The sequence below is a fragment of the Peromyscus californicus genome, unplaced genomic scaffold (genome assembly GCF_007827085.1).
Source record: "Peromyscus californicus insignis strain IS unplaced genomic scaffold, ASM782708v3 Scaffold_24__1_contigs__length_46423439, whole genome shotgun sequence".
Lineage (NCBI taxonomy): Eukaryota > Metazoa > Chordata > Mammalia > Rodentia > Cricetidae > Peromyscus > Peromyscus californicus.
The window spans coordinates 11,576,126-11,592,764 of NW_026294535.1; the positions used below are offsets into that span (position 1 = coordinate 11,576,126).

At 43.3% G+C, this 16,639-nt stretch overlaps 1 protein-coding gene across 9 annotated transcripts in view; it reads right to left on the reverse strand.

Moving 5' to 3' along the window:
• The window catches only part of Cfap54 (cilia and flagella associated protein 54), a 323,915-nt gene that overhangs the window by 290,544 nt on the left and 16,732 nt on the right, over positions 1 to 16,639 (reverse strand). For 8 of the 9 annotated variants that reach the window (XR_008221626.1, XR_008221627.1, XR_008221628.1 and 5 more), the window contains exons 3-5: positions 13,484 to 13,627; positions 12,326 to 12,497; positions 6,763 to 6,821 (exon numbers count right to left, since the gene is read on the reverse strand). Coding sequence is in view for 5 of the 9 variants with exons in the window: in XM_052753120.1 (XP_052609080.1) it covers positions 6,763 to 6,821; positions 12,326 to 12,497; positions 13,484 to 13,627 (375 nt within the window). In the remaining 4 variants the exon portion in view is untranslated. Of the gene's footprint in view, positions 1 to 6,762; positions 6,822 to 12,325; positions 12,498 to 13,483; positions 13,628 to 16,639 lie in introns of those variants that run through there. The other variant, XM_052753124.1, reaches the window with a different exon arrangement.

Here is a 16,639-nt window from a genome sequence, read left to right on the forward strand (position 1 = left end):
TCTATTGCTGTGATGGAACACCATGACCGACAGCAAACTGGGGACAAAAGGGTTTATTTGGCTTACACTTCCACATTGTAGTTCATCGCCGAAGGAAGTCAGAACAGAACTCAAGTAGGGCAGAAAACAGAAGGCAGGAGCTGATGAAGAGACCATGGAGGAGTGCTGCTTTCTGGCTTACTCTCCGTGGCTTGCTCAGTCTGCTTTCTTACAGAACCCAGGACCACCAGCCCAGGATTGGCCCCACCCACAATGGCCTGGGCTCTCCCATATCAATCACCAATTAAGAAAATGCCCTAGAGGCTCGCCTGCAGCCCAAGCTTATGGAGACATTTTCTCAACTGAAGTCCCTCCTCTCAGATGACTCCAGCCTGTGTCTAGCTGACATAAAACTATCCAGCACATACTCTAGACATGGTGCCCACAGAACCGAACACAGGAAAACTGACAAGCATCCTGGATTCTCAAACAACGACAACTTTGGACAGCAGAAACCTCTCTCCCAGTATGAAAATATGCCTTCAATAACTAAAGAATAATTTCTTCAGTGGATCAATGACCCGCCTTGAAAAGGAAGAGTAGCCCAAAGGCCCTGTGGCTTTGTGGACGTGGAGTTAACCCCCCAGACCCATGTGGTGTTTAATAGTAAAAAGGAGAACCACAGTGGTAGCAGCCAGACGCCTCTGCCATCTTTAATGCTTCAGAAGAGGAAAGAATACCATTTTCCGTGTCTAGTTAGTTTCATTTCCAAAGGAGAGGGAACTAATGGATGCAGATGAGGATTTGACAGCGATGTGTCTTTGCTAACCCTCCTCCTCCCATCAGATTAGGGAGTCCTGTGTCTTACCCGTCATTGTAACCCCACTTGACCTGGCTAGTAGTAGACACACAGTACATACTTGTTGACTAGCAAACTGACCTTCACCAGCTGGCTATGGAAATACTTCAAGCAACCACAGAAGCCGAAGGGCTGGAAGCCCCTCTAACCTTCTGCGCATCAACATCACCAGCACCAATACATCCTCCCCCTACCAAGAGTTTCTACCCCAGTAACAAGGAACATAGGACAGCATAGGACAATTTTCAACATGAAAAAATTACAACTAATCTAAACTAAAATCCACCTTGATGTGCTCCCAACACTTGGTCCTGGTTAGATCTTGCTGTGGAATAATCTTTCTGTACACTGAAAATGTGTATTGCTCTCATGGTTAATAAAAAACTGACTGACCGATAGCTGGGCAGGAAGAGATTGGGTGAGACAGCCTGACACAGGAAGAATGTTGGAATGAAGAAGGGCAGAGTCAGGGGAGATACCAGCTAGCCTCCAGCTAGTCACCAAGAAAGCAGGACATGTAGAAAATGAAGTAGCAAGCCATGAGCCACGTGGCAAAGCACAGGTAAGAAATATGGGTTAATTTAAATGTAAGAGTTTGCTAATAACAAGCCTGAGCTATGGACCAAGCATTTACAATTAATATTTAGCCTCAGGGTGGTTATTTAGGACTGGGTAGTCAGGACAGGAAACTGCGGCCTACAAGATCTTCTGGAAAAGTACTAAACTCACTTCCAAACACAGCCTTCCCTGGACCTGAGAATACCCATGGAGTCTAAGCTCCCCCCATCTCAGGTCTCCATAGAACTCATTAAACTCCATCTCCCTCATCCTGCATAGCTGGTGTTCAGTGGCTTTGCTCTGGGATGTGTGTGGATCACAGTGAGAGGATCCAGGCTCAGTTCTAAAGACACCCATTGCCGAGTCAGCCCCATGCTGCCTTGATGATGCTTTTTGTTACTTCTACCACGGTTGTTTATTTACTTTGCAAGCATCGTCAGAACCTCCTCACTGTTTTCTCACCCCACTGCTCACTCCACAACAACCCTGTGTTTGCATCATTGTCGTTCAGAAAACATAGAGTGAAACCATGTGTCAATACCCTCTTCAAATCAGCATGCCTTTGCAAAATCCCTCAGGACTTCTGCAATGAGAAATTGCACATTTCAAAATAAAAATAGCTCCTACTCACTGTTATCCACATTATACTTGGGTTTGGCTTTAAGAGTTGGGATTAGCCGGGCGGTGGTGGCGCACGCCTTTAATCCCAGCACTCAGGAGGCAGAGGCAGGCAGATCTCTGTGAGTTCGAGGCCAGCCTGGGCTACCAAGTGAGTTCCCGGAAAGGTGCAAAGCTACACAGAGAAACCCTGTCTCGAAAAAACCAAAAAAAAAAAAAAAAAAAAAAAAAAAAGGCTAAAAAAAAAAAAAAAAAAGAGTTGGGATTAAAGGAAAAGAAAAATCAAAGAGTATATTGCCAGAAGGGGCCCTAAGTTAAATCTAACCTAATCTGACTCAGAGAGTATAAACTGCTTCTAAGAGAGGTGAACTGGGGCTGGAATTCAAGTCTTTGAACTGCTAAGGGTGGCATTCTTTCCGCCACACAGTGGAGAAAAGAATGCCAAGACTCACTGGAAAACCTGCTTTCAAGTTTGGAGATGAAAAGCCACTTAAAAAAGAAAAAGAGTCGGTTTGTAGCATTTTTTTCTCTAGCCCTAAAGGCTAGAAATTATTATTTCTCTCAATAAAATGGATGAGCTACAGCAGGATGATTTTCCTCCCAGAAAAACAAAGCTTCAAAAAGCCAAAATATAGATGGAGCATAACAGCGGACCCCACAAAAGCAGGAAAAATACACACAATAAATTAGCTCAGCCACAGGATGGCACTGCGGCCTTATGTATCATCAGTTTGTGTCAGGAGCCTTCTCAAGGTTGATTTGATAATGCGTGAGCGACTTAATAACTGTGCAAGCTGAAATACCTATAAAAGTAAAACGCAAGTGCATACTTTGGGTAGCGTATTCTTTTAACGTTTGTTGAGTTCCAGACTGCAGCTTTAAATGCCTCAGAAGACGCTAGATTTATTCTGTGACCCAAAGCACACATGTCATTGGTTGTTAGGAATAGCAGTTTCAGGTAGATGACTCCCCGTACTACTTAAGCATAGACTGGTGAGTACATTAAGTGGCTGCCATCTGAGGAAAAGCCCCTCATCAGTCTCGGTCTTTGGGATTTCTTTAGGAGAAAAAGATCTACTCCGCCCACACAGCTCCTCCCATGGAGTAGGTAAACCAGAATAAGACAGGCAGGGCAGGAGCCGATTTAGTGAATGGGTTGGCATTGCTCTTATGGTGTTATACGGTGGTACTACGTGACAATGGCCTCAGAACACCTCAAACTACAGCTGTAATCGTGAGCAAACTCAGTTTTCTCAGCTTCTGCATCCCCACCTGTAAACTGGTGGAAACAGTGTCCTCCCAAAGTTTTGGTGTGAGGATTAAGTGAGAAGATTCATGAAGGTACTTAGCAGCATATGTGGAATGTGATAAGCTCTTGTCCAGATGGTGATGATGATGATGATGATGATGATGATGATGATGATGATGGTGATGATGATGTTGGTGATAATGATGCCACCATCTAGTGGTGTTGTTGTTGATGATTCTACCTCAAAAGACTGTAGTGAGTGTTGCTATGTGTGGGAAGCCCTTCCACAGCACCCAGAATGTAGTGGGGATGCAGCCACAGTGAAGGGTAGCCGTAATGCCTGGACTCCACAGAACTGGGAGCTTGCGTCAACCAAGAATAGCTGGAGAAGTCCAGGTCAGCTTCTGTCTCATGCAATTACAGACTTGAACTCAGGGACTGGGAGAACGGTTTCTCTGAGAAAATGCCATGCAAGCCCAGTGACCTGAGTTTGATCCCCAGCAGCCATGAAAAAGCCAGGCACAGTGGCATGTGTCTTTAAGTCCAGCACTGGAGGAAGTGAGGGACAGACACTCACTGGAGTTCACTGGCCAGGCAGGCTGGCCAACTGCGCAGGCTCTGGGAGAGTGCCTGTCTCCAAAACCAAGGGGAAGAACAACTGAAGGGCATCTGATATCAACTTCTGACCCCCACACACATTCACACACACACACACACACACACACACACACACACACACACACACACACACATCAAATAATAATAATTAAAAAAAAAACAGACAAGCTCTATCTAATCAAAATTCCCTGGAGCCCGTAGGCTTCATATGTGGTGGGATCTCCAGGGCTTATCCCCATTAAATGGAGCTATCCATGTGTAGCCTCAGATGAGCAATCAATTTACCATGTGGAGGTTTGGGGGTTCCTGAGTAAAAATTATTAATTCCCTTGAAGCTTGCCATACTGAACAAATTTGTGGTGATATTTTGTTTGTGCTCTAACAAATAAAGCTTGCCTGGAGATCAGAGGGCAGGGCTAGTCACTAGTTAACCATAGAGGCCAGGCAGGGGTGGCACATACCTTTAATCCCAGCACTTGGAGGAAGCAGGAAGATTAGAAGTTCAAGGCTACCCTGGGCTACACGAGATTAATCCAGTCTAAAAGAGAAACAGAGCCAGGCGGTGGTGGGTCTTTAATCCCAGCACTTGGGATCTCAGACCTTTAATCCCAGCACTAGGGAGGTGGAGACAGGAAGTGATATGGCTGGGCAGAGAGAGGACTATAAGGTGGGAGGAGACAGGAGCTCAGTCCTTTCAGGCTGAGGATTCCTAGAGGTAAGAAGTCTTTCTGGTGGCTGGCTGCTCTGCTTCTCTGATCTTTCAGCTCTCACCCTGATATCTGACTCCGGATTTTTACTATTAAGACCAATTAGATTCGCACTACACAAACTGGAAGAATTAATGTGATCTTCAAGAGCCAGCTGAATAACCCCAAATTCTCACATGTTTCCCACAGGTCTGGGACCACTCAACTGTCCTCCTCCACCTCTTCCGTTCTAGAGACAAACTCAAGTGACTGAGTGGCAAGAAGAGATGCTTGGCATAGATTGTAAATAAATTATTTTAAGATAACTGTCACATTAATTTAAAATTCTCTTAATGCTAACAAGTACAAGCACTAACAACCAAATGCTGACACACACAAGCTGTGTCCTTCATAGCTCTGGCTAGCAGACCGAGCCAGGACAGCTCTGTGAAGCAGTGTTTGTTAACACACTAAGAGCAACACAAACATGCAAATTCTTTTTTAGGATCTCAACTGGAACTAGAAGTAGCATCAATGGTAGAGTCTGCAGAGCAAGTTATTATTAAATGTGGGATAGCCTTGCTTCCATTTAATTCGTACTCAAAATGCTGGTCCAGACTTTGTTCAAGCTATTATTAGTAATAGTCTTTTTTTGTCATTTGAGGAGCAAAGTAGAAAATGAACATACAATTAATGTTACCCATTGAGCATGCAAATATCACACCTTCCCTTTTTTTGTATTTTTTCTTTTTTTGTAAGATAGGGTTTTTTTTGTTTTGTTTTGTTTTTTTGATTTTTTGGGTTTTGGTTTTGGTTTTTTTTTTTTTTTTTTTTTTTTTTTTTTGGTTTTTCAAGACAGGGTTTCTCTGTGTAGCTTTGCACCTTTCTTGGAACTCATTCTGTAGCCCAGGCTGGCCTCCAATTCACAGAGATCCACCTGCCTCTGCCTCCCGAGTGCTGGGATTAAAGGTGTGTGCCACCACCGCCCACCTCCATTTTTATTTTTTAAGTGCTGTTAGCTCTAAGATATATGTCTAGTTTTGATGAGAGATGTTAAGAAAAAGCCTTTTCAGAGCATTTGAACACTGAGTAAGCTTTCATAAGGAAGCAATGTTTCACATGCCAACAGTAACTCCAGCGGGGTCTCAATGGGAGTATAGTTGCCTTCCTGGCCTACATTCCAATGCTTGGAAAATGAATACAGAAAATAAATATGCTTTCTGCCAACAAAAGTGCTACCAACATTGTGGGGGAATCAACAGACATGTCGTCAACTTCCTCAGGCTAAGACCGATCAGAGTGAGTCCTAATAAGTGCTAATTTTATAAGACAAAGTCTCCTGGCCTAGCAGACGCCTTGGTCAGCGAAGCGCTTGCCTCATGAGCATGAGTACCTGGGTTTGATTCCCTAGAACCCGTGGGAAAGTGTCAGATATGACAGTGTATGCTTGTTATCTTAAGACTGGTGAGATGGAGACAGGGGGATCCCCACGGCAGGCTAGCCAGCTAGTTTGTTCTAATGGTGGACTCTAGACCAATGTCTCCAAGGAGGTAGAGAGCATTCCTAAGAGTGATACCAAATAATCCAATGGCCTGGATATAGACATGTATTTGCACACACACACAGACACACATAGTATATGCATACAACAATAATAATAATAATAATAATAATAATAATAATAATACTTTAAAAGTCCCCTTACCCCCAGCTGAAGGAGTCAGAGAGTTTGGGTGATTTTTTAATCAAACAGCAAGTGAGTCATAAGTAAAAAGTCCCAGAACACCACAATATAAACAGTTTATCCTGCAAACCAAGACACTTTCCAAAGTGACAGAGGTCACTCTTCATGATTACTGTGGGACAAAGAGCATAAACAGGGATGTCCTGGGCCAGCCAGGAAGGACAGCGCCCTTTCCTAGTAACCAGAGGGATTAGGTATCAAGTGTGACAAATGTGGTGTCTGGCACATGGAGACGCTAGAATATGCCTGTCCATGCTAATAATTCCCATTCTTTACACTGACTCTTTATGGCCCTCACTGTATATGATTACCATTAAAGTCAAGACCAATACATTCTATCACATCTATTCACTGAATGTTAAATGATTCCCTAAATACTCTTTGCTCAACTCGGCATTCAATGTATGGTATAGAAAGCCTTAGGAGAGAAGTGTCACATCATATTTCGTACCTTGGAAGCTTGCCCTATGAGCATCAGTTTTCGGCAAATGGTGTAAATGTAAATGGTACCTAAGTGAAGAGAAAGACTGTTAGCATCTCTTACAGTCAAAAGTTGGAGGTTGCATATTGCAGTTTCTATAGCTCAGGTCTGTCATTCCCAAAACAAGCACTCTCATGAGGTTTGATAATGGTAGAAAGTGATAATCATTGTAATTTTTCTTGTCACTTAAGCACAAAATCATTGAATTAACTAATATGAACATATTTTAAATATGTTAACACCACAATCATTCAGCCTCATTTTATGGCAATTTGAGTTTTAAAATATACTAGAGAGAATAATATTTTAGCAGAAACTTTATATACCTTGTGGTTTTATTAACTCTAAAATGTTCTTTTTTTCCTGTGGCTTCCTTATGGCTTAAAAATGAAAGATTTCTCTCTGAATAGTATTAGGATACATATTTAATCAGTGTGGGACACCGTTCAACAAGGAAGCTCGGGGTAACTGAAAACTTGAATCAGGTGAGGATCTGATTTCACCCCTTTCCTGCCTCAGTTACTATTCATCCCATTTTTTTTTTTTTAAAGATTTATTTATTTATTATGTATACAGCATGTATCCCTGCAGGCCAGAAGAGGGCAGCAGATCTCATTACAGATGGTTGTGAGCCACCATGTGGGTTCTGGGAATTGAACTCAGGACCTCTGGAAGAGTAGACAGTGCTCTTAACCTCTGAGCCATCTCTCCAGCCCCTATTCATCCCATTTTTAAGGCATGCCCTATAACCAGTCTAACGAAAACTACCATTTCAGGATGATTCGTGTGCCAGACAATTCATTACAAGAGAAGAACAAGCTGGTGGCGGAGTGGGAGGGGGCGGAGCGCAGCTCTAGACCTCTGTCGGTAAAGGACATCATCCTGCTATAAGCATGCTCAAAAGCCCACATGCTTTTGAAAGGTTTGGCTCGCAATGACAAGCAGTCCAGCCATTTTCTACAGAATAGCTGATCTAAAATTCATGGCCAGCAAAACTCAACTCTAAAAGCATCTGCTCCAAAAAAAACATTCTTTGATTTTTAAAACACCTGTGAGCACAACAAACATCGTTACACAAGTCTGCAATGGAAACACCGAGTGCCATCTGAAACCCTCACAGCACCGAATGCTTCCAAGAACACAATTAATTGGTTCTTAGCAGTCAAGGACTTGGCGGACTGAGTTCCAGTGACGTGTGTGGTGATATATTGTGTAACCTAATAAATGTGCCCGGGGATCAGGCAAGCCAGCCACTAGATTAGACATAGAGGCCAGACAGTGGTGGCACACACCTTTAATTCTATCACTCGAGAGACAGAGATCCATCTGGATATCTGTGAGTTCAAAGCCACACTGGAAACAGAGCCAGGCAGTGGTGGCACATGCCCTTAATCCCAGTACTGGGAAGCACATGTGCCTTTAATCCCAGGAAGTAACAGCAGGGCAGAGAAAGGTATATAAGGTGTGAGGAAACAGAAACTAAAGCAGTTCACCTGAGACCCTTTCGGGTGAAGACTCAGAGGCTTTCAGTCAGAAAATTCGTGGAGCTGGTGAGGTAAGAGGTGGTGGCTGGCTGTTCTGCTTCTCTGATCTTTCAGCTTTCACCCTGATATCTGGCTCTGGGCTTTTCGTTATAACACCATTTAAGATTCGAACAACAGACATGCACTTACTGCCTTCAGGAACCCACCCAAAGCTGTCCTTAGCACCTCGGCTTGGCTGTGTTGAGAATACGACCCTCAGGGCCAGGGAGACGCTCAGTGGTAAAGTGCTGGCCTTGTAAGCATGAGGACCTGAGTCAGCTGGGTGTGGTGGCACACACATGTAACCCCAGTGCAGGGAGGGTGGAGAAAGGTGAGGTCCAGGGACTCACTGGTCAGCCAAGCTCACTAAATCAGTGAGCTCTAGGTTGAGTGACAAAACCCTGTCTCAAAAGACAATAGAGGAAGCCACCCTGACACTAATCTCTGGCATTCACACACATATGCGCACATGCATATACACTAGATACACATATATAGTACACTAGACACACATATGCACTCATATATACACTACACACACATGCACCCACATATACATTACACATACATATACTACACACACATACACACAAATACACTACACACATATACACACTACACATACACACAAATACACTACACACACACACTACACATACACACAAATGCACTACACACACATACACACTACACATACACACAAATACACTACACACACATACACACTACACATACACACAAATACACACTACATATATACATACACACACATGCATGTAAATATACACTACACACATGTACATACATGCGCACTACACACATACATTACACATATAGACACATACGCTACACATACACACACAGAGAACAAAATGCAGCTGTATGACTGATTCCTTGTAGAAAAGAAAAAGTCACCAAGTAAGGCAGTGCACAGGAAGCACATGCCTGCCCACAGAGCACGTGACTCGGGTTCAAGCCAGGAGCCTGGAAAAATATGCCAGCAGTTGGGGGCTGTCTTTGGGGACGACAAAGGCCCTTCTGTGTTTCAAACCATGCCTGTAACCTTGCCAGCCCTGGTCCATCCCGGCCACATCGGAATTCTTCTTTGACAGCTCAGGATTTTGGCCTGGCTCACTAATTCCCACAAGCAGAAGCCACAGGCAAGAGAGATGGTACAGGATGGGACACAGACTGAATCTTTATGAACTCAGACATTCTGGAAGTCAACTGCTGCTCCTCCTCCTCCTCCTTCTCCTCCTCCTCCGCCGCCACCGCCTCCTCCGCCTCCTCTCCTCCTTCTCCTTCTTCTTTTGAGCCAAATCTCTACTCTGAATTTATTAAGCCTGATCCTGGGACTCCTTTTCATCCAAGAAGGCCACTGTCAAAATGTTCTGAAAGTCTACATTAGTTGAGTTCGGTTACTTGGGAAGGTTTGACATCTTTTGGAAAGAATCAAGACTAATTAATGTCTTAAGTAACCAGTGGTAAGCTGTCTACATGAAAAGGTCAAATCACTTTGACAAGTTATTAAATGCACACTTCTGACTGCTTAAACACAAACTGTTAAAACTCCGGGGCCTGTGTACTAGCTTGTCCCCAAACAGTCCAGGTGGCTCCTTCAGCTCCTTGCCCAACTGCCCCAGGCATTTGACGTACATTTCTAGCCCTCCCTTAGCCAGGACCTCTGCTTCCTTCCTCGTCTGCCTTCTCACTGGATTTCCTCCACGGCAGCACCTGACATATTGGTTTCGTGCACCACCTCCCTGTGGGAGGAACAAGCGTATGTTTTCATTTGCTATCTTCTCCTGCTTCTCGGGCACCTAGGACCATGCTGGGCTGGGGTGGGGGAGGTACTCAGCCAGTCTTAGTACTTAGGCTTAGTCACTAATTAGTGAAACCAAGTATAATATATGTATATCCCACTACCCAGCAACTCCACTCCTGGACATAGAGCCCAGAGAACTGTCCTTCCAATCTATAAAACAAGATATGCAAAGACATTCATTGCAGAATTGTTTATGCAAATAGAAATATGGGACAGACTAGGTGCCCTCCCTAGGGACACGCATGGGCAGCTGCAGAATGATTTAAGGAATTAGAGTCCCGTACAGGAACCTGACTGATTCTACAACATAGCATTGACTGAGAAATCCAGGAAACAGAATGTCTAGAGTTCAGTCATATTTATGTTTATAAACATAAAGCTCACACCAGAAAAGGGGCCAAGAACTCTAATCTCCTTTTCAAAGAGAAAAGGAAGAAGAGCAAATCTGATTGTTTGTTTGTTTGTTTGTTTTTGAGACAGGGAGTGTCATATAGGCTGGGCTGTTATGATATATTACATGGGGAACCCCGAGGGTATCCCGCATGTGCAAGGAAACGTGCTTGGCAGATGCAGTCCCATGCCCTGTGGGCCTGGCGGTGGGGCGGCGGTGGCCAGTCATTCACAACCCAGATACTGCATCCATGCGAAAATGGTTTATTATTATAATAGAGAGATGAAGGGAAAGATAGGAAAGGGGGAGAGAAGAGAGAGGAAGAGAAGTTGAGGGTGCACACCTCATAGGAGGAAAAGCAGAAGAGAGAGAGGAAAGGGAGGATTTTTCCTTAAGATGAGGCTTTTACATCAGGACATAGGCACCAAGGGGCAGGTCAGAATACTAATGTTGGTTTCCAAGGGGCGGGTCAGAATATTAACACAGGCTGCTCTTGAACACTCCATCTTCCTGTCTAATCCTCCAAATGCTAGAATTAGAGGTTTATGTGATTGTATCACATCAATATCTGATCTTAAGGGCCATAAAACAGCATAGACCATTTCTACCCATCAAGGAGCTCCGGCCTTGCACATGGTGTTCACGGGCTCATGAGTACAGACGCACTCCCACCGCCCTGTCCATCTCTGTCAGCATGCCTCAGCTAAGGGAGTCAAGGATGCTGCTGACAACCAGCCACAAATGCTTAACGGTCACCGATCCCAAAGTCTTGTCAAAGTCACTCTCATTTCTTGCAGCAAATGCTCAATGTAATTTCAGTCAAAATGCCAACATGTGATTCAGGGTGGGTAAAGATGGAAAAGGCTAGGAGATAAACTTTCAATTGCCATGAGATGAGGGGAAACACAGTATATTTTCATTGGAATTATTCTTTCCTAGTCTTTTCTTTTTTTTCTTTTTTTTTGAGACAGGGTTTCTTTGTGTAGCTTTGCGCCGTTCCTGGATCTCGCTCTGTAGACCAGGCTGGCCTCGAACTCACAAAGATCCGCCTGCCTCTGCCTCCCGAGTGCTGGGATTAAAGGCGTGCGCCACCACCGCCCGGCTCTTTCCTAGTCTTATGCACATCAAACAGACTGTCACTATTATTTTTTTGTTTAGAGTATATTATCCATCCTTAGCACCATCAGGAAAATAAAAAAACATATTATCCAGAGACCAATACAGTAAACACCCCAGAGTAACTTTAGAATGAAAAAAAAGTTACACTTTAATTGCTAAAATCAGTTTCTTTACACACGTGCATTATATATAATGTATATAAATATATAATATATGTATATAAAATAGTGTGTATGGACAAGTGTGAGTGAGAGAAAGAGAGAGATATCCTCACTCAAAAACAAGCTAGGCAGGGGATGTTGCTATGTAGAAAGCCAAAACTACTAGGCAGGGTCTTTAAGGAGAGAACTAAAAAAGCAAATGATTCATAGAATCAATCTACCACAGCAGCCTCTTAATCTGCCCCCACATGTCTTCCCCCTTACCAACGATGGTCCCTGAAACCAACTACCCCATAGCCACGGACCCTTCCTTTAGTGAAAACCCCAAAGTCTCACTGGTGAGGACAAACTACAATGTAATCCACATTTTTAACAAATCATATGATTATCCTATCATAAAAATGTGCACGTTTTAAATCACAGCATGATCAAGTTACCCTCGGACTTGGTAATAAATAAACTTGAAATAAGTGTCTGAAAGGCGCAACGGGAAGCGGGACATTTTGGTTCCCACCGTTGAAGAGGATCCAGCAAAGGTGCTCCTGCGGGAGAGCCACCTGCATGATGAGTCGCAGGGACGACAGGATGTGCAGACACTGGCTCACGGACTCTTTATTCTGCAGGTTAGCATCGCTGTCACAGACCAGCTCGTAGCTGCAAATGTTTTTGCCACTCAAAGCATGAAACTGAAAGACACAGGAAACAGACAAATATAAACTGGGCTTACAAGATTCAGAAAAGGCATTTCTCACCAATGTAAAAAAAAAAAAACCTAAAATGATTAATTGGTTTAATGCATTAGTATGCAAAGAAACATAAGACAGGCTTCATTAGAACATTCATTTAGTTAAGATTAGCTTTCCGTGGGCAAAAGAAAATCCCAAACAAAAGAGTCCTAAAATCCCATTACCCATTATCTCATTGCCATTCAGCACTATTTGTAATCTCATCCAAGAGCATTTTAGCCTATTTATTAACTCAAATGCGATTATTTCAATTTATATAATGCTTTCAGCAAATGGTGATTGACCACCGCTGTTTCAAGGGAAGAAACAGCCTCGGCTCTCGGCAGAGGCAAAGTGTTCCAGGCACAGACAACACCAGGGATGCTCCGGTGTCAGCCATGCTCGCTGAGTCCAGAAGAGGCCATCAGACACCCTGGAGTCACAGGCTGATGTGAATGTGGACTCTTGAGAACCAACAGGAAACACAGGGAGCTGGAAGAAGGACCTGGGGAAAAGCAGGCATGTGTCTGGCACCTTCCCTTCCTCTGGCAAGTAAACTGAAGCCCAGAGAGTTGTGTAACTTGACTAGAATTCCTCATCTTTAAGATAGGTCAATAATAAGACCTATCTCGTACATGTTGTGAGGATCTAGTATGTTTTCCAAAACTCTTTGTAAATGAATGTACCTGCCAGTGTTAGTTACTATGGCAACAGTGCTGCCTGCAGAATGAACTGGCACTTACATTTACACAAACTCCAAAGCTCTGCTCCAAAGCCTAATAAATTCACTGTGTTGACCAGCCCTCAAAACACGTAGCAGACTGCTCACAGCGTACAGCCAGATGCTGTTCTAGGCCCAGGATGGCGTCCAGACACTGTCAGCAGAAGACTACACTAATCATGTAAGTCACAAGCCACAGCGCTCTTGGCTGCTTTTCCCATCTTACCGTAAGTCCAGCAGTTTCATCTCCAAAGCCTTTGGGGAAAAAGACAGATTTGAACTGATTCACATCTTCTTTGTACTCATCGAAGTCAGTAGTGAACTGCTGGAGATACCTCCCATAGCACTGCAGAAGAGCTAGCTTGTATTCCTAAAATAAAAGAGGACTTGGTTACAGTTTCAGAATGTTGTTTTAAGATTGAGCGACATGGCCGGGTGGTGGTGCATGCCTTTAATCCCAGCACTGGCGGATCTTTGTGAGTTCAAGGCCAGTCTGGTCTACAGAGCGAGATCCAGGACAGGCTCCAAAACTACACAGAGAAATCCTGTCTTGAAAAACAAACAAACTAAAAAAATGATTGAGCAATAGTCAAAGTATCCTTAGTCATATCAATGTTGGTTTCTACCACTTCCAGAGAGTCCCAGTGACTAGATGTACCTTTATTGAAAACTGAATGTTACTATTTTGTACCCAGGGTCCATTTCTTTATATACCCAGCCCTACAACTACCAGGTGACCAGCACCATTTCCCAAGCATGCCTAATGTGACAGACTGTCTCTCTGCAATGGATGCATGTTACTGTGTTGAATCCTCAGAACAAGCCCACTGGGAAATGGGATCATTGTGACCATGGTGAAGAGAATATGCACATTTGTTCTAAACACCCTCAGCACCTCAGAGACTCTGAATCTAAGTTCTCAAATCCAACATCCTCTGGTCATGGCAGCCCACACGTTCAACTCAAAAGTAAGGACTGGAGTCTTGTTACAGAGTGTAGGGGCTCGGGGATTGTTTCCATCCCCCACGTGGGACAGTTGACCTGGAAAGTGTCAGCAGGAAACACGAACCCTTCTACAGCTTCCTCCTCCACAGCCCTGTCTCCAGGAAAAGCCAATGGCCTGGCTCTGACCCACCCACCTGCCTAGGCCTGTCTATCAGAAGCATTGGGAATCCTTAGCTACTGCCCATCACCAACTCGCTCCCTCAGTGTCTAAGATGTTCCCTCCTCCTCCACCAATATCCCCCACACTCACCCACTGCACCTAAGACTATCTATCCATCTATCCCAGGCGATGCGACCTCTCAGGCCTAGAGCTATCAACATAAAAAGGGGCATTTTGTCAACTGTCACTCCACTTCATAGAACTGGAACTCACCTATTTTTTCCCCCAAAGACCTTGTTTTCAAGTGTATAAGTGATAGTGCAGGCGTTATCCCTACAAATGGAGGTTCCTACCGAGATCCGAGAAAGAAGGGACAAGCTGATGGACACCCGAAAGGTAAGGCTGGCCAGCAATTTAAAGAAAAAAAAAGAAAAGATAAGGGTGAATTGAAATGGGTGCAGCTAGCTCGCAGTCAGTTGATTGGACTGTTGAAGCAGGAAGGCACCGAAGTTAAGAAAGGGCAAGACAGCTAAAGATTTTAAATAAAGAAGGAAATCTTCCCAAAAGAGAAGAGGGAAGGAAAGGAAATTTCCCGTTAGAAAAGGGAGAAAAAAATTTTAATCAAGAAAAAAGGATTTTCCCGATAAAAAGGGGAAAAATTTTTTGAAACTAGGCCTAAAGATTAGGGCCCTGTAGAAGAAGGATGAAGGAAAAGAGAAAAGCCTCTTCCCAGTGGTAATGGAGGAAGAAAAGTCTCTTTCCAATTATAGAATTTTCAGGATAGCTAAAACTCTGAGCTCTTTCTGCCTGCCAGCACAGAGCGGCAGCATCTGAATTACAAAAAATCGACAGGTGGGCCTCATTGCTGCTGGATGAACAAGCAAGCAAGCCCAGAGCTTACACTTTTGTTGTCTGTTTGCTTAATTTTTGTTTAAATGTTCATTTTTCCCACAGTGGGAATAATTCAATATTTAGGATCCCTTCGTGGGAAATGTTTTTGTTTTTTCCCTTATGGGAATAACTCATTATTAGGTAGTCCTTTCATGGGAAGTAAAAGAAAGTTTAAAAGTGAGTGCACGTGTCCAGCATGGCGGCGAAGGCGTGTGTGAGATAGCCCAGAGCAGCAGGTGGGCAGGTACACGCAGGCGGGAGGCATAGCCACGAGGCTAATGAGGGGAACAGACTCGCGGGCAGGCAAGCAAGCAGAGGCCAGGAGAGGGACTAGCACTAAAAGTTTAAACGGGCCTAACTTCTGATGAAAAATGGTTTCAGTCAGGACATTGAATGCTAAGTCAATGCTGTGTGAATAAAGGATGTTTTGTTCTTTTGATTGTCTTAATAAATGTTTGGATGAATGTTTGATTCTCATGGTAGATAAACTAAAGGAACAAGATAAATAATTTTGAACTATATATTAGGTGTGCTCTTGTCTGTTGATCATTACTGAAAATTTGGCTCTGCAATTCAAGTTGCTTTCTAGAAATTCTTGGTTTAATTCTATAGAAATATAACACCCGAAATGGATTGGGTTGTTAGCTTATTAAATAATAATGTTGCTAAGATAAACCCATAAAAAATAATCTCTTACCGATAAAGAGGTTACAAAATTATTTTTCCAGTAAATAAAATACAGGTAAATTGGTCCACATTGTTAATAATTGGATATTTGCATTAATGTGTTACTTGGAATTTATAAAAAAAAAATCCTCTTTTTAAGATTTTATAAAAATATTCTAGAAGAGTATTCCCTAAAGTTACCTCTTCAAATGCTATAGAGATTGTATTTAATGCTTTTATAATTGGCATATGTAAAAAGGACCATAGAAATAGAAGCTGGTGATAGAATTGCTCAATTATTATTGCTTTCATATTTTTTTTTTTTTTTTTTTTTTTTTTTTTTTTTTTTTTTGGTTTTTCGAGACAGGGTTTCTCTGAGTAGCTTTGCGCCTTTCCTGGAACTCACTTGGTAGCCCAGGCTGGCCTCGAACTCACAGAGATCCGCCTGCCTCTGCCTCCCGAGTGCTGGGATTAAAGGCGTGCGCCACCACCGCCCGGCTTGCTTTCATATTTTAAAGGCAAAATGGCGCCTATATGTAGAACTGGAGGTTTTGAAAGTACAGGAGAAAAGGTGTTTTGACAAAGAGTTATCAATGATAAACAGCCTAAATTAAAAACAAAATTATATGGGATTGAGATTGAAAGATTATTGGATTCTGGTGCTGGATATATCTATAATTTCACAAGAATCCTGAGATCCCAATTGGCCCCTTAAGAATT